The following is an 18,552-nucleotide window of genomic DNA, read 5'->3' as shown; positions in this document are numbered from 1 at the left end:
AAGGAATAAGAAAAGACCAGTTTGGTTGGAGCTGAGGTGGGATGAAACGAAAGGAGAGATGAGATAGGTAAGAAGGGAGCTGGTGACATAGGTTTCGTGCACCCCGTAAAACTCTGGATTGCACTTTTAGTGTAATGGGAAGCCATTGAAGAATTTTGTTCAGGAGAATGCCATGATATAATTTACACTATAAAAATATTACTCAGACTCCTGGTGTGGTAGTGGGGATCTTCACTGAGAAAGGCACTAAAGGAAGAGGAACGAATCTGGGGGAAAATGTATTGAGTTAGAAGTGATTGTGGGATAACTAACCTCTACTGGATAAATTCAGTGGGCAATTGGTTATTCAAACCCAGAAGAGAGGTTTGTGAGTCAGCATATGTGGTTACTGAAACCGTGGTTTGGATGAAGTCATTAGGCTTGACGTTTACAGTTAACAGAGCAAGGCGTTGTCTTGGCAACACCATGATATATTCTGTTTAAGAAGCAAATAGGTGGAGATACAGTCAGTTCTGCCATCAGGCTACATATGCATTCCGAAAAGTTGCCATGCTAAAAGACTGGCTCTAGGGAACTGCCTACATTCAAATTCTGCCTCTGAAGTTCCTAGTTGGGTGACCTTGGGAAAATTATTTAAATTCTCTGTGACTTGTTTTTATAACTGTCAGATGGATTAACAATAGCACATACTTCATTATGTTATGAGAATTATGTGGCTTAATACAGTAAAGTTCTTAGCATTGTTCTTGGTGCATAGAAACAGTTTAATAAATGCTGTTATTCTTATTCTGTAAACAATGTAAGCCATCTAATAAAGTGCCTGGTTGATAATGAGTTTTCTTTAAATAGTAACTGATTTCCTAAGTGACACAACCTAGATTGATTTCCTGGTTAGAGCCACTCATGAAACAAGTAACTTACTATAGACAACTAAGATTTCTCTTGCTATATTCATCAGTACCAAATATCTAAATTTAAATTTGCAATTTGGTGGTATCCAGGGCTAGGCTTAAATTAATGTAAAAAGTCTGTATTCTGATAGAAGCCTTTTTCTTTTTTCTCCTGTTCTCCCCACCCCTCTTGTCTGTGCCTTTTTATCCTTAACAGTTCTCTACAGGCATACCTCATTTTATTGCACTTGACTTTATTGCATTTCTCAGATATTGCATATTTTACAAATTGAAGGTTTGTGGCAACCCTGTTTCAGTCAAGTCTATCGGTGCCATTTTTCTAACAGCATTTGCTCACTTCATGTCTCTGTGTCACATTTTGGTAATTCTCACAATATTTAAAACTTTTTCATTCTATGTATTATGACCTGTGATCAGTGTTTTTGATACTGTTTTGCAAAATGATTACAACTTGCTGAAGGCTCAGATGATGGTTAGCATTTTTTAGCAATAAAGTAGTTTTTAATTAAAGTACGTACATTGTTTTTTAGACATAATGCTATTGCATACTTAATAGACTACAGTATAGTATAAACATAAATTATTATGCACTGGGAAACTAAGCAATTTGTGTAACTCACTTTATTCTGATATTGACTTTACTGTGGTGGTCTGGAACAGAACCTGCAATATCTGAGGTATGCCTGTGCTCTCTGCAGTCAACATCTACTCAGAGGATTTGCTAAACATATTCACAGTGAGACATGAAAGGGTAAAACTAGAGTAACAATTAGATTTCACATCAGATACCAACTCTGGTGGCTACCTAGAGAATATTTTCCACTGTGAGATTTCTGTTGGGAGAAATAACCCTGCCATGATTAATTAGGCTTGCCAAGGGAAACGAGGTGGTATGGAGAATACAGTGGCTGTGAGACAATGTGGCAGGTAGACTTTGAAGATGGTAGACTTTGAAGTCAGTCTGACTGTGCTGAAATCCATTTCTACCATTCATCAGCTGTGTGTCCTTGACCAAATTACTTAATCTCTCTGGACCTCAGATTCTTCATCTGTGAAATGAGTATAGACTTTCAGTATAAACTTGAAACCATGAGATACTTTCTTTCCATTTCTGTTTCTGGATATCATACTAATGATACAAGGTGAATGAAATAATAAATGAACCTGAAAACTGCATTTTCACCAAAACTAGGGGACTGGTATAATCTGCAGACTCCCAAAATCTGCTGAGAAAAGCAGATGCCCTATGGAGTAAAACCAGTAGTAAGATTTCAGAAAGCACCAGCAAAAGCCAACTTCCTGAAGGTGAGGAGCACACCCTGAAGTACTTAACCTTTAGCTTTTGTACAAAACAAGTGTCACAGGATCTGGGGAGGACCGAAGCTGCCCAGAAGGAAGTATAAGAAAGAATCATAGATAACAGCTAAATGGCTCAGTGGGGACAGAGCTCAGAAAATGTAAAAATCTGCTTCCTAAGGTGAAGGATTCATTCTGAAGTATATGCCAGTGGAAGTGAATACAGGGGAAGGAGAGAGGAGTTGTGAGTAGGGCTGGCTTTGGAAGTCCTCCGGGACTGGGTTTGGTTCAGAGAAGAAGGTGGGGCTGTATCAAGGAGCCATTTGAGAAGGAAACTCCGGTAATGCTGAAATGGAACCTTTGGGTTTTGAGATTTGGCAGGCATGGCCCTCCATCTTCTCTCCCAGCATCCTTCTGTAAATTGTTGGGCTATGAAACCATAAGTAACTAACATAGAAAGACACAACAAGGTAAAATGTAGGGAAAAACAGCAAATATGAGAATGCATACATAAAAACAAATCACCTCTATGAAGGAAGATCATAAAGCAGAAATATAAGAACTCAGGAAGAGATGGTAAGATATTAAAAGGAAATGAACTGTGAGCTTGTAAAACTCAAAAGAAGTGGTAGGGAAAAAAACCCTTTTACAAATCAAAATGAAATTGGAACACGAAGAGAAGACATTAGGAAACACGATAAAGATATGAGAAAATCAAACAAATGGAACTGAAGATAAGGAACATTTACAGAGAAATGATATAGAGGACAGCAGTGGAGATTCAACATACTTATAATAGGAATTTTTGAAGGAGAAAATCGAAACTATAAAAAAATAGATATTCAAGGGTATAATTCATGAAATAAAAAAAAAAAAACCCAAAAAAACAACGAGACTTGAATTTATACAGCAAATGGGCATACTGTGTGCCTGGAAACATTTATCCAGAATGGTCAATATGAAGCCATATCATAATAAAAAATCTCTGTACTTCGAAGGTAAAGAACAGGTCTTTTGGGTATGCTGGTAAAAACTCGAGTCACTTAGAAGGAGAAAAAAATTGTCTGACTTCAGATTTTTCTGTCCTAACATTCACCACCTAAGGACAGTGGAACCATAACCACAAGATATCCAAGGAAAGAAAATACCAACAAAGAATGTTATATTCGGTGAAAATTAAGGTACAAAGCTACCAACAATTAAGTCAGGAAAAGTTCTCATGAACCCTTCTTGATGAAGCTAATAGAACATAAACTTCAGCAAAAAGTAAATGAGAAAACAGCTACAAAAGACTGGCTCTATTTAACAAAAGAAAATATGGGAATGAAACAGAATCTAAATACCATATGAGCTAACAATGTAGGAATGGTACAACCACTAAAAAAATGGGAGGAAAGGGGAAAAAACCCCAGGAAGTAGATTAAGTTTGCTGATTGGCTCATCAGAAGCTGGGAATTAAAAATTATCCAAAGCTTATAAATCAAATAAAAAATACTGTAAGGATAGTATTTAATAATGAAAAGGTAAATACTAAGAAAAATAATCCTATTGACTAATATTAGGTAGTAAAGGGGGAAAAAGAAAAAAGAAAAGGAAACATTGTTCACTGAAAAATAATAGATATGTCTAAAGAGGACTAGGGACATTGTATACATTTATAATTTTAAAGGTCAGCTTTAGAATAAAAATACAAACCTTTCTAATTTCAAAAGAACTACATACAAAAACAAAGTAAACAAAGCACAAAAACAAAGCAAAGGAAACAAAGCACATAGTGACTTTAAAAATTAAAATGGGAAGACATAAAATATGACAGATTAAACAAACTATCACATCAGTAACTGTAAATAGATTTAATTTTATATTCAAAAAAAAATTTTCAGATTAGATCACAAAACAAATCAAACTCCTTCCTCTTTATCTAAAACAGTGTTTCAATGTAGGTGAAAATAAAAACATGGACAAAGGTATATCAGACAAATGCAAACAAAAAGTGGGGCAAGGGGTCTTAATCCCAGATAAGGTGCAGTACCCAATAAATGTATGAATTTTATGACTATCTCTGCATAACAATCAATATTAATATTCATAAAGTTAAGACCACATGAGATAAAAGGCCAAAAAGACATAATAGTGATGTGACTTTCTTTACCTCTTAGTCCATGAAAGATTAATTGTATAAAAATAAGGGTATAGAGGATATAAAATAAACAAGGTTCAGCCAACTGGTATTAAATTCTGTACCCTGAAACACCTTTGTAAGTGCTTATCAAACTCTATTGAAAATTGACCATTTATTAGGCTAAGTTTCAAAAACAAAGTGCAAATTAGACACCGTCTTCTGATCACAATTCTGTTAAGTTAAATTTTCCTAACAAAATTAGAAAACAAACAAAAACCCTTCTAACTGGAAGATTTTGCATTTCCTCTTAAATCATTTGGTTCAATGGGAAAATACAAGTAAAAATTGCATAGTTTCTAGAAAACTACAAAAATGAAAATCACGCAAAATGAAAATATCACATATCAAAATCTATGGGATATAGCAAAAGCAGTATTCAGGAAATTTATTGCTTAAGTGCTATAAATAACTAAGTGCTCATTGCCAGAAACTAGAAAAAGAATCAAATAAACCAAATGAAAATAGGAAAAGATAATAAAGATAAATGCAGAAATTAATGATACAGAAAGCAGACAAAAATAGTAGAAAGGATAAACAAATCCAAAGGCTATACTTTTGAAATAAGCAATAGTTATACTAAAGAGCAAATAGAGGACTTCCCTGGTGGCGCAGTGGTTAAGAATCCTCCTGCCAACGCAGGGGACACGGGTTTGATCCCTGGTTCGGGTAGATCCCACATGCCGCGGAGCAACTAAGCCTGTGAGCCACGACTACGGAGCCTGCGCTCTAGAGCCTGCGAGCCACAACTACTAAAGCCCGCACGCCTAGGGCCTGTGCTCCACAACAAGAGAAGCGACCGCTATGAGAAGCCTGCGCACCGCAACGAAGAGTAGCCCCCGCTCGCCGCAGCTAGAGAAAGCCCGCATGCAGCAATGAAGACGCAAGGCAGCCAAAGATAAAAAAATAAAATAAATTAATTAAAAAAAAAGAGTTCTAGAGCCAGAGTGGGTTTGAATGCCACTCTGCCACTTATTTAAAAAAAAAAAAAAAAAACAAATAGAGCAAAATATTCAAAATTGGAAAATTATATAGAGAACCACAGAAATAGGGAAACAGAAAGAATTGTAAGGGAATATTACATGAAGATCTCTGAGTAATACATTTGAAAGCCTAGAAGGAAGTTATTTCATATAAAAATATAAATTAAAAAAATTGATTCAAAATGTAGTTGAAAATTAGAATAAATCAATCAATGTAGAATAAATTAGGAAGGTGAATGAAGAGCTATCAATGAAAAAGCCAACATAAGTTTGGTTTACAACTGAGTTTTATCTAACTTCTGAAAAAAAAAGAATTTTAAAGGTATTTAAACTGTTCTGGGCCATAAAAAATAATGAAGGTCAACATTATAGTCAGATAAAGATAAGGGAAATAAGGGGAAAACCACAGGCCAGTCTTAATTCGTAAATATCAATGCAGGGAGTCTACATAAGATATTCTTGAAGAATCCAGTAAGGTATTAAAAGAATAAAATATAACCATCAAGTAGATTTTATTTTAGAAATGCAAGGAAGGTTCAGTCAAGAAATTTTTTGTGTAGTTAATGCTTTAAAACATTTGATTTTTAAAAAATCCTAGCTATTTGTCATTAAAACTCAGAAATAGGATTGAAGGAAATATATATGTATACATATATATTAGAATTAAAGGAAACATATATATATATGTGTACATGTATATATATATATAAATATCAAAAATATATGTATACTAAAGTGTTAAAATAATACTCTTTCCAATAGAATTTCATTCTAATAGAATCAGAAATTTGAGGCAGTACATAGTACGGGTTAAATACAAAGACTGGTTTTCTTTGGGCAAGTAGCAGCCCTAGATATCATACCACATAATTTTGACTCTTCCTTTATGTAAGAATAGCTGATCTGGCATCATAGAATGCCGGATCATATTTCCCATACTTTATTATTATATATATTTTAAGCATTGTGATTTTCACATTAGCAGTGTTTCTTCCATAGTTTATTTCTTGGATTGAGAATATCCTTAGAAGCAATTAGCATTGGTCAAGAGTACTCAAAGTCACAGTTTAAGCATGTTATGTTTCAGAAGTGTAATTTTCATTAATGATTTAGCTGGTAATTCATATTTTATGTTAAAATAAACAGCCATATTATGGAGTAAAATTAAATTTTTTTAAAAATTATAATTTTAAAACATGAGAAGTCAAAGATTTTTTTGTGTGTTTTTATGGGGCCTCTTTAAAGTATTTCCCCAAATTCCTGGAGATGCATATAATTTATAACTGCTGTTAGGAATATTTTGGTGGACATTTGCCACTATATTTGCGATTTGTAATAAAAGTGAGTTATCAAATATCTACTAATTTCCTATAAAAGGAAAGTTAAGATGATGTGTAATCTTGCTGGCTAGTCTTCAGAAATTTTTGTTTTTCCTCACTTATCATTGTGATGAATGAACAATTCTTTAACATTTCTTGTTGGAAATGATTATGTACATACAATGATACAAATGGGAGATTTATAACCCGAAGAATAATAAAGATCACATGGCTGACTAAGCTGTTCTGTTCTGTATCCTTGAGGAGTTTATTATCTTTTACAAGTCCTAGAGTTATAGAACTCTAGAAGTAAATGTCACATCTGATTAGATTCTGGTGGGGCAGATTCATTCATTCAGAAATTATAGAACTATTTGAAGGCAGATATAGTAGATATCCAATAAGGAAGCAGACGTAGAATCTGTCTTCAGGAGTTTATAATTGGGTAAGGGAGATAAGCAGTATACTATCAATAACATTACAATGAAAACCAGAAAAATCGTAATTATATAATGTATATAAAACCTATATTTTATAATAAATATTGAGAAACTCCGCAAACTGTTTGGATTAACAATTACTCTGGAGGACTGAGAAAAAAATGGAAGAGAGAGAAATTTGGAAGGGAGAGAAAAAAATACAGTGATCAGCAACAGTAAGAATTTAAGTTCTCTTGTCCAGGAGTTTTCAGGGTGACTGGGTACTTTATGTATAGCACACACTTAAGGTATTAGGCATAGGGAGAGCTCTTATGTGACCTGTAAATTCTCAGAAGGTAAAACGGAAAACAGCCTGAAAAATTATAGTTTAAATGGTTGTGTGAACTTAATTTATAAAATGGTTTCCAAATTAAAAATTTCTTTTTGTAAGTGTGTCCCTAGTTTCTCTTTAACACAGAAGTCATAAAATTTTAAGTTCTAAATTAAAGATATAAATGACTATCTGGGAATCTTTGAACATGTAATCCATTGGAATAACAAGTTTCCTAATTGGGAAGAATAAGAGAACATTTATTAAATTTTGGGTTTAGGGATATTGGGGTGTATGTATGTGTGTGTTTCAGATTATGAGTATAACATTTTATTTTCCCTTTCCATACCTCTCATTACCTAGAAATTAGTTATCGATAGAGCATGTTTATTTTAGGGATTACTGTTGATACCTACAAGGAAGATTGTCTCATACTCAAACATTTATATGAACACATGAATGCATAAGAGTAAGATTCTTTCTCTCTTTCTCTTTCTCTCTCTCTTTTTAATTTCCAGGCATAGATATTCTTCATCAACTAGGCCTTGGAGGCAAAGATGTAAGACATTCAACATCAGTGACTGCTGTACCATCATCATCTACACCATTACCTCAGGGGGTCCATTTAACAGAATCGGGTGTCCTTTTAACAAATGATTCTTATATTGAGTCACCTCTCGTGAAAATTTTACCAGTCAACTTAGAACAGCCATTTACAATATTAATTGGTTTACAGTCACATAGAGTAAACAATGCATTTCTCTTCAGCATTAGAAGTAAAAATAGACTGCAATTAGGAGTACAGTTATTGCCTAAAAAATTAGTGGTATACCTTGGAGGAAAGCAGTCTGTATTTTTCAACTACAGTGTTCACGATGAGCAATGGCACACATTTGCCATTGCTGTTAGCTATCAAGTTGTCTCGATGTTTGCTGAATGTGGAAAGAAATATTTTAGCAGAGAGACTCTTTCGGAAGTTCAGACCTTTGATTCTAACAGTGTGTTTACCTTGGGAAGTATGAATAATAATTCTGTCCATTTTGAAGGAATAGTATGTCAGTTGGATATTATTCCTTCTGCAGAAGCATCTGCAAACTATTGCAGGTATGTGAAACAGCAGTGTCTCCCTGAGACAAGCCTTCTTCATACAGCTATTGTACCAGCTAAGATACCAGAAAACTCTCTCTTGCCCAAAAGATTTGGTGAAAAAGTACTGTCGGAGGACACACTTACCAAAGGCAGAAGCATTCTAGATTCCAGAAATGATTCTGCGGCAGTGCATAAAGAACAAGAACACCAGATATCAAGATCTCAGTTAACTTCTCTTCATTCAGGCAATGTCTCTGCTGTGGATCTTGTGAACCATGTGACTCAGGCCAAAGAAATGATCACTGAGCAACTTCCTCAGGCAAATCTAAGCCTGCCAATGACGCATCATAGCCTCAATGAGCCAAGGAAAAATAGCAAGGAGAAATTTAGTTCTCTTCTAAATGTGTTGGACAATATCACACAACATAATGATAAAGTAACTGGTCTGTCACCGTTTAAGAAGATATCATCTATTCTTCCACATATAAAACAAGATACAATTAAGAATCTCAAGAAAGCTATCACAGCAAATCTACACACTAATGAACTTACAGAACTGCAACAGATTTTAAACACAACCTTATACAGAGTGACAGATGAGCCATCTGTGGATAATCACCTTGATCTAAGGAAGGAAGGTGAATTTGGTCCTGATGCTACTTATCCCTTCGAAAATAGCTATGAAACTGAGCTTTATGATTATTATTATTATTATGAGGATCTTAATACAATGCTCGAAATGGAGAATCTAAGAGGGCCAAAAGGGGACACTGGACCTCCCGTAAGTTATTGTTTTTAAAATGTGTCTTAATGCACTAATTTACCAAACATTTTGAAAGGAATTCTCTAGGCTGAACAGTACAGAACAGATCTGTCTTAGAGATGTACCCTGGCTTACAATGAGTACATTATGCTTGTTATAATATATCCAACCAGAATGCAACCCTGGGTCAAATATTGTACTTTTTTTTTTTTTTTGGTTTTTATTGGCAGGCTGAAAAGTTTACTTAATTCTGGTAAAGTGGTGAGTAAGCTATATGTTTTTCTTGTTCAGGTGAAATTCAATCAGGAATTCAACTGCTAAATATAGATCAGCATTCTTTTTTTATGAAAAAACCCCATAGGCTTAATGCATAGTCATGTTAAGAGAAGGATATAAAAGTTATAGTAGACTAAATAAAAATACTTTAAATACATTATTAAATATACTTTCAACAAAATCATATCAAAAATGAATTAAAATAGAGTGTAAAATTTTAGATAGAGATAATTTTATAGTGAGTCACTGGGGAAAAGCAAACCCTTACATTATAGAAATTAAAATATTTCATTTAGAATTGTAAACAGTAACATATTTCATTATATCTTTCATGATATAGCCAATTTACATTTATGGATGAATAAAAGTTCCATCTGCCTCATACAAAAATAGCCAGTCAGCCCATCAGTTCATCAGTAGAAAAAAAGCCAAGTCACTTACTTAATACTGCCTAAGTAAAACTATGAGATAATAGACTGATTTCTTTTTTTTAGCTCTGAAATTATTTTGTCATGTAGGTGCAATTACAGATGGACATTTGAAAATTTTTTAATCACTTAAAATTCATTTAAAGCTATTTAAAATCACATTAGGAACATTATGTTTTTGCCTTTCATATTTTTGAATACCTTAAACAATCAACTTATATGTTTTTAGAAATTGTTTTTTCAGTTGCAAGCAGACTAAAATATATCTTAAGGTATTTCCTTTATTTGATGAAAATAAAATTTGAATCATTTGTTTAGTTCCAGAAATCATAGAATAGGAGACGACGCCACTTGCTGAGCTTGTGTTTCTTTTGTGGTTATTACTCAAAGTGATTTGATAGGTATTGAGCAATTCTTATTAGTGTGAATGTTTAAAGGGTTTAATAAAATCTGAGTAATATATTATAGAGAAATAAACTTTTCAGCTATGACAACTATCAACATATTAGTAATAAAATTGAGCCATTAGGCAGGTCATATTAAACAGTTATGTAAGCTATTTACTTCAAAAAAAAGTCAGAGATGAGTATTACTCTCTCCTCTAAATTCAAGAATAGTTGTTTCAGCATTGGTAGGTGAAACAATAATATTCAACAGATACTAACTTAGTCTCTGCTTGGGCAAAGCAGAAACACAAGGTATGTATAACGGAGTTACTGCTCCAGAAGGAGCTTACATTGTGGTAACGGGGACACAGGAAGTACATTTATAATTATATCTCAGGGTCAAGTAAGATTAAATGTCACTGAGAGATACAAACTAAGTATATGGAGTACACATTTTCAAAGGTAAGAAAAATAGATTTTGAGGGGACCCCTATGAAAGATCACTTAAGGCTGAATGTTCAGGATAGGTTCTTGTGGACAAAGTTTTCAGAACGTCGGCCTCAAAGAATGGATACGATTTTGATAGGTGAAAGGAACTGGCATATCTTTTATGTAGGAGAAACAGAAAAATAGTTATAATTTGAGTTCTTATTAATTTTTGGTTACCTGTAACCAAAATAGTTATAATTTAGTGAGTTTTACCATGGTAGCAGGCACTCCACCATGCCCTTTATGTTTGTTATCTTAAAGAACTTTGTAAGTTTGGTATTATTATCCTCATTTTTCAGGTGAAGAAACTGAGGCCCAGAGGAATTCATTTACTTGTCCATAACCACATTGCTAATTAATGATAGAGCCAGGATTTTGACCCAGGTTTTCTGCCTCTAAAGCTCAAACTCTTTCATGATATTAGGCTGAATAATGTTAGACAAATATAAAACCCAAGGTAGATGTGGACAGGTTGTAGAGGTCTTAATTTTCAAACTGATAGTTCCAACTTTATCTTGTTCTCAATGGGGAATTCTGTAGGTTTCTAAGCAGAGGCATGAATAGGGAAGTCAATCTGGTGGCAGTGCTCAGAGCAGACAGGAAATTCCTGTTATCATCTGGATGTTACAAGACTAGGACATTATCTAGGATGCCAGCAGTGAAAATGCAAAGGAAAGGTAGGATTCAAGAGGTGTTTTGCAGGAAGGTTTGGTAGAACTAGGAAATTAATTGGACCTAGGGACCAAGTAAAAAGGTAGAGGATCCAAGATGGCTTCTAAGGTTTTAAGCCTGTGGATTGAAAGAATGGTGATACCATTACTAAAACCAATAATTAGGAAGTTGATTTTAGGAGAAGAAATCAAGTTAAAACACCTAAGGTGCTGTTGGCAAATCAGTAAGCTGTTGGAAGAGTTGAAGAAGCTGAAGTAAAAAAGAGAGGTCAAAGTAGGGGGTATAGATATGGGAGTTTTCCCATCAATATCATATCAATAGTTGAAGCTATAGAGTCAGATAATTTTCAAGGAAAGGAGTTCGGCATAGAGTCGAGAGCCAAATCATGAGCAATGTTTGCTTTGTGGTTATAGAAGAAAGAAAAAAAAAAGCAGAAATGTGACGGAATAGTCAGAGAGATGGGAGAGAATACAGTATACTATCACAAAAGCCAAAGATGAGAGTTTTGAGAAGAAATTGATCAGTAGTGCTGAAAGCTACAGCAGAGGACTGAGAAAAAGTGGAGGAAATCCTTTGGATCTTCTGATGGGAAAGTCATTATTGAACTTTGAGAATCTGACTTCAGCATAGTGTAGAAGTCTAAAGGTAGATTTTAGAAAGCTAATGAGAGAGTGAATGGTGATGAAATGATGAACTTTGTAGAGACTGTTGCACTGCTTCTTGAAGTGGATGTTACTGTGTGCAAGTCTGAGGCCAGCCTGATTTTTCCTACTTGTAGGTGACTTTTTCCTCTGTATGCCCATGCAGTTCTTTTGTTATCTTTGAAGTTCATTTCATTAAACCTGTTAGGTTCTGTATCAGTTTTTTCTGGTACTCTTTTGATCTGAAGATTATTTTTACTTATTATAGAAAAGTCTCTCCTTATATTCTCAGGTATTTTTCTTTTCCATTTTTCTATATTCTTCTTCAGGCACACCAGTATATGTTAAATGTCCTTTGTGATAATAGTATTTATTATCTTCTCTACAATCATGTCCATGTGATTGCTTTTTTCCATTTTGTTTTATGTGAATTCAGTTAAACTACATCCATATCCCTTAATTGATTTTTTCAGTTGTAGTCAGTTTTTATTGCTTCTGACCTGGCTTTCATCTATAATTGTTTCTTTTTTGCTCTTTCAATCTTTAAGCTCTCTGGCTCACATTTTATTACCTTGGTTGTTATTTTTAATGTCTTATAACTCTTCTTTGAGCTCTCATTTTGTAGAAAAATAGCATCTTGAAATTTTTTGAATCTATAGTGAACTATATGAACTTTTTCTCTGTTGCATAGAGTGATTCCTCTTCTGGTAAACAGTTTTCATCTACTTTTAATTTATGTTTCTATCCTCACACTTTCCCCTCCCCTCAATATGCATAGGTCCCTTGCTGGTTTCTTTCTGGTTATTTATTACTCATTTTTAAAATAAAGACTACTCTATCTGGGTCACTATTTGTTTTAGAATTGTATAAGGAGAGGCAAAGGGAAGTAGTGGTACACAACATCAAATTTAAGTTGCTGTCTTCAACACCATCTTTCCATATTTATTTTGTCCTCTATCTAGAAACATATCTCCTCTCATTTTCATGTACGTGAAGCCCTCTATATTGCTCTGAGAAGTGATATGATGATTTACGCTCTTGTCTTCTACCCCCTCTCACAACCAGAAATCTGAAGTTAGGAGATTTGTTGCAGATCATGAAAGTGATGGGTTCTTCCTCTTCAGCTCTACTTTCCTTACTCCTCGTTGTTTGAACTGGGTCTTTACAGGGTCATGAATTATATGTCCTGTGGCTTTCCCATTCCCTTAAACTTTACTATTGTTATTAAAGGATTGTTGGTATGAACTTTCTGGACTGATATACTTTTAGATAACTGTAGCCTGTCCAAGCTTTGACGTCTGAAGAGGTTTTTTGTTTGCTTTTTGTTTTTGGTCATCTCTCAGCATCTTTCCTTACTCCAAAGTGTCTCAGTATTTGGAAGATAATTTTCATATTTTTGGTTTGTGGTTGTGGTCTTTTCCTTGTTTCATCAGAGATGTTTTCTTCTTTTGGTGTTTTTTGTTGTTTTCAGTGGTTTTGAGGGAAGGAGGGTTCTCATTCTGCTATCTTTTATATAAATTCTCTAGTGATCGATTTTAAAATATAAATTAGATCATGTCATTTATCTGCTTAAACTCTTCAGTGACTGAAGAGTAAAGCAGAATGAACTAAAAACTCTTTATCATGACCCATGCAGTCGTATATCATCTGGCCCCTGCTTTCCTCTGCAACCTCATTTTGTTCCACTTTTGCTTAATCTCACTGTTGGGTTTCTTTTAGCTCCTTGATAAGACTGTAATTTTTCTTTGTTTTGTTTTATTTTACTCATGCCCTAATTCATTTTATTCCTATTTCCTGGAATTTTATTTTCTCCTCTTTCGTTACTCCTCTTCATTTTTTAGATATAACTTAGCACTTCCTCAGAGAGGACTTCTCTGATACCACAATATAAATTATGTACACTGTTGATCTCTCTCGGTTGCTTGTTCTTTTCTTCATATCACTAAATAAAATGTATATTATGTGTTTATTTGTTAATGGGTGTTTTTTTATCTCACTGTCACCTCCAGGAGGGTTTGATGTTTACTAATGTTTTTTGAGTGAGTGAATGAATGAATGAGTGAATGAATTATAGAGGGAACTTTAGATGCAGGCTTCCAAGATTAATTGACCAGATATTACTATCTCTTAGAAGGACTGAATACATTTGCCTTAGTTATATATTACCCTAGTAATAATAGTATTATAACTAACATTAATTGAGTACTGCTTGTGCCCAGGCATACCTTTTAAAAAATTGCTCTATAGTTTATTGGTTAAGTACTGTATATTAGACATACAGGTTACAGGTATTTTATATAGTACAATATCTTTAATGCTTACAATAACACTGAGAAGTAAATTTTTTATCATCAGTATTATAAAGATGAGAAAACTAAGGCTTAGAAAGAGTAACTGACTTGTCTAGGGTCATTCAGCAAGTAAATGATTGAAGCATGATTTGAATCTAGATTGGATGATTGCCATACCATTGCTCTTTTAATTGAATTATACTTTCTCTTAATAACCAATAACCTGAAAGTTAAAGTGCCTTTTTTAGTACTTTATTTATCGAAAATAATTCATAAAAAAAGTCATATCATATAAAATTACTTTCCTTCTCTGGTTTCTAGAAAATGCCTATTAATAACCTGTTCTCAAAGATACAGAAATGCAAAATTGTGAAGACAAGTTAAAATTGAGTTTTATTTATTGCTTATTAAACAATTCAAGTATTTCAGTGACAACATAAAATATAGTCTTTTCCCCCTAGTATCTAACATTAACTGTAACATTAACTGCTTTTTCAATGTGAATGTAGTAGTGTTTTCTTATGTCACAAAGTAGCGTGACAGGGCAATAAACCAAACTAGATATTTTGTTTTAATTTTGCATTTAGTTTTTATTTTTAGTTCTTATTTTGGGGGACTTCAAATCATCAGCTGGTAAGTTCTGATGATAACAGCAGAACCAGAATTAATTTGAAAAGAATTTTAATTTTTTTTGAAAATAAGTGAAAGTCAGTTTTTGATGGAAGCTAGTGATATAATAATGACTCAGAATATTTGAATGGCTCAGGAGGGAGAACAGAAATATTACTCTTCTGTGGTTGAATAGGAATATTACTTTTCTCTTAATATTAGAGAATACATGAAAGGTTTTTATTAAGTTAAGGAGTAGGAGAAGGAAAAAATTAAAAGGAAAATGGACAGTTTGAAATATATAAAGAGCATTAGAAAACTGCAAAATGACTGTAGCATTAATAAAGGAGAAAGTTTCAAAGAGAAAAATGTTACATAAAAATGAGGATCAGTAGACCATGCTACTTGTTAATGGTAGGGCTAATATCTTAACCTTAATATGTCTCATTTCAAAACTTATAGTATTTTTACTGCAATAATGAATGAATGTTTGTAAAATGGAATGTGCGTATGCTCTGTAGACATCAAGAATAATGCCATGGCAGCAGAGGGCACAGTAACAATGAAATTAATGGACAGATGAATGAATGAATATGTATTAACTGTATCCCAAATGAACACTTATTCTTCTACAGTTGATTGTTAAAGTAAGCAAAAAAGACAACATAAGGCATAATATGAGGAAGCAAAGTAGTAGTTTCCTATTTCTTATTTGATATATTTAATAAGTGACATTTAAAGAACTCAGAATACTTTAAAAATTGACCTGTTTTTGCTTTCATATTTTGTTTTTACAAACCATTTAACTCTTATTAGTGACCTCCTGGTGTGCTGCATTTTGTGTAAGGCAGATTTATTACTGAATATACTAGAAGGATCTCATTATAACAGTTTACCACATTACACAGATCCTTAGTATAAGCCTTTTAAGAGAACATAAAATGGTTAGTGCTTTAATTTTTCAAGGCAAGTCTTCTTTTGAAATGTGTTTGAAAAAACCTGTAGTTGTTGGTCTCTAAACCCTAAATTGAATTCCTCCTTCAGTAGTAAAAGTAAATTTAGGTAAAAAACTACCCACGAAACTACTAGTTATGGTCCCTGTGAAAACCAGATACGGTGGCCATAACCATAAGTCATAGACTTCCTGCTGCCATATCTAGCCAGATTAAAGAGGACGTCTTGAGTTTCAACTCTCACCCCTGCTGATTAGGGTGAGGGGCTTCATGTTGTTTGAAAATCATCAGCTGGTAACTAGGGATGGAAAAGGAGCCCTGGAGTGAGACTCTTAGCAAGACTTGTGAGAGAGGATGCATCTCTTGTCATGCCTAATATCTCGGCATTTGTTTTCCAAGGGTCCTTCTGGCCCAGCAGGTGTCCCAGGTCCATCAGGAAAGAGAGGTCCACGGGTAAGTAGATGGCCTCCGTTTCTCACCTGCTGTTAGAACTGGTAGCTTTCCAGTATGTTTTTTCCTAGTATTGTACAGTATGTATTTCCCTTGGAAATCTGCCCTGGATTGGCAAAGGTAGGAAATTAGCCCTACCTTTGCCAATTCAAGAGAAGCCTGGGAATACGTGCCAGCTGTTTATTTGAGTATAAACACCCAGCCCCAAAGCATTCTCTGTGAGCACGCTCAAGAAAGATAATCAAATTTGTAGATTAGTGACTGTTTGAGTGCTACTTGTAACATTATTCTTAGTTATAAAGTGATCTCATCTGCAGTTGATAGTCCAAGGTGGGGTTCATTTACTTTGGGAAATGAAAAAGAGTGGGCGGCCTTAAAATAGTGCATTCCTGGATTACATAATGGAAAATATTGGAGCTATAAAGTAAAAAAATAATTGTCCTGAGGAAAAAAAGCTGCCTTAAGGATAAGCAGTAGTTTCTCACATTACACAGGTCCAGCAAAAGATTTATTGCTGGGTTAGAATTAGTTTCTTTCCAACCTCAAAAAAAAAAAAAAAAGAATGGACTTCTACTAGCAGAAAGTCTTCAAAGAGCTAGAAAAAGAATTGTGATTGTGTGTTATAAAGACAAATGCAAATGCCATATATGATTCACTTTCTTTGCTGATTTTTATTTATCATGTAAACAGTATAATGAAAAATCACCCTAAAATGTTACTTTAAATGGTCCTATTCACATCAAGATCTTGTCCATATGAGGCTGAAGATGATTGCTCACTCCGTTCTAGCTGTTTAACATTTCTTTCTCTATACTTGATGACCTACCACATTCCTCCCAGAGTGTCTTCTAAACTTGCCCCCTCTCTTCCAGCCAGCAGACCATTTCTGTCCTCCTACTTTTCTGTCAGGAGACCCTGGATCCTACTTCCCTGAGGGACTGAGTTCACCTTTGCACTAATTGCATTCCCTCTCCACCGTTAAGGCTGTTCTTCTCCCACAGCATGACCTTTTTCTCTCCTTAGATTTTATCTTATTTGGCAACAGCCAGCAAGTTATCTTTTTTAAAAATCCCAAACTTTCATTGATGCTAATTTTTCCTAAAGTTATTGTCCTTGCTCACTCTTGCACTGCTGAGCTTTGTGAAATAATCCTTTATACCCATTGCACCCACATCTACATCAAAAACTCATTTGTTAATCCTTATAAATTTTTCCATCTGCTTTACTGAAATTTGTTTTTGAAGACTACACAAATGAGATGTCATGAAATCTAATTTTTTCCCTTAGTTTTCATCTTGCTAGATATACCTTCAGTGTTTGCATTGCTAGCACCCCTCTGCTTTCTGAAACATAATGCTCTATTAGTTCAGAAGTGAAAAGACAGATAAATAGATAATTAATAACTATTTATGTGTCAAGATGGAGGTGTAGCTGAAGAGCGCAGGGGTGCGGTACTAAGCCCAAATGAGTATAGGAGGCCTGGAAACCTGGAAGGCCTTCTGGAGATGAATCTTAGTCTTCTACTTGTTGGTTGTGTGAACCTAAGGTTCCCCATTTATAAATGGGAGTAAATAACCACCTTGCAGGATTGTTATAAGGATTAGTAATAAAAAAGTAAAGCATTAACACAGTTACTTGCACATTAGTAGGTATTTAGTAAATAGAAACAGTTATTGAATTCACATTGACAAATATTCCATTTTTTTTTTTTTTTTTTTGCCTTCTTTGTGTGGCTTTTGGGATCTTTATTCCCTGACCAGGGATTGAACCCAGGCCACGGCAGTGAAAGCGCCCAATCCTAAGCACTGAACCACCAGGGAACTCCCCAAATTGACAGATATTCATTGAGAAGTTGCTATGTGCTAAGTACTACACTGGTAATATTAAAAACAGCCTCTTTTCAAAGAATTTATAATTCTGAAACTAAACATATGTCATAAGTTAAAATAGCAATAAAATATTTAAATGACAGAAATATCCCAAGGCAATATACAACTAATTGCAAATAAATTTTACATGCAGCAATTTCTGTAGAAGTGAGTAGGAAAGAGAAATCCCTTCATGCTG

The 18,552-nt window shown here is 34.2% G+C and overlaps 1 protein-coding gene across 1 annotated transcript in view; it reads left to right on the top strand.

The window, feature by feature from the left end:
- The window catches only part of COL24A1 (collagen type XXIV alpha 1 chain), a 384,282-nt gene that overhangs the window by 18,563 nt on the left and 347,167 nt on the right, over window positions 1-18,552 (top strand). Inside the window, exons 4-5 of the mRNA XM_068540226.1 lie at window positions 7,957-9,308; window positions 16,435-16,488. Coding sequence (XP_068396327.1) covers window positions 7,957-9,308; window positions 16,435-16,488 — 1,406 coding nt within the window. The remainder of the gene's footprint in view (window positions 1-7,956; window positions 9,309-16,434; window positions 16,489-18,552) is intronic.

Source organism: Eschrichtius robustus, chromosome 3 (assembly GCF_028021215.1).
Source record: "Eschrichtius robustus isolate mEscRob2 chromosome 3, mEscRob2.pri, whole genome shotgun sequence".
Classification (NCBI taxonomy): domain Eukaryota; kingdom Metazoa; phylum Chordata; class Mammalia; order Artiodactyla; family Eschrichtiidae; genus Eschrichtius; species Eschrichtius robustus.
The sequence above is the reverse complement of the archived record's forward strand: the minus strand, read 5'-3'. Positions and strand labels throughout refer to the sequence as shown.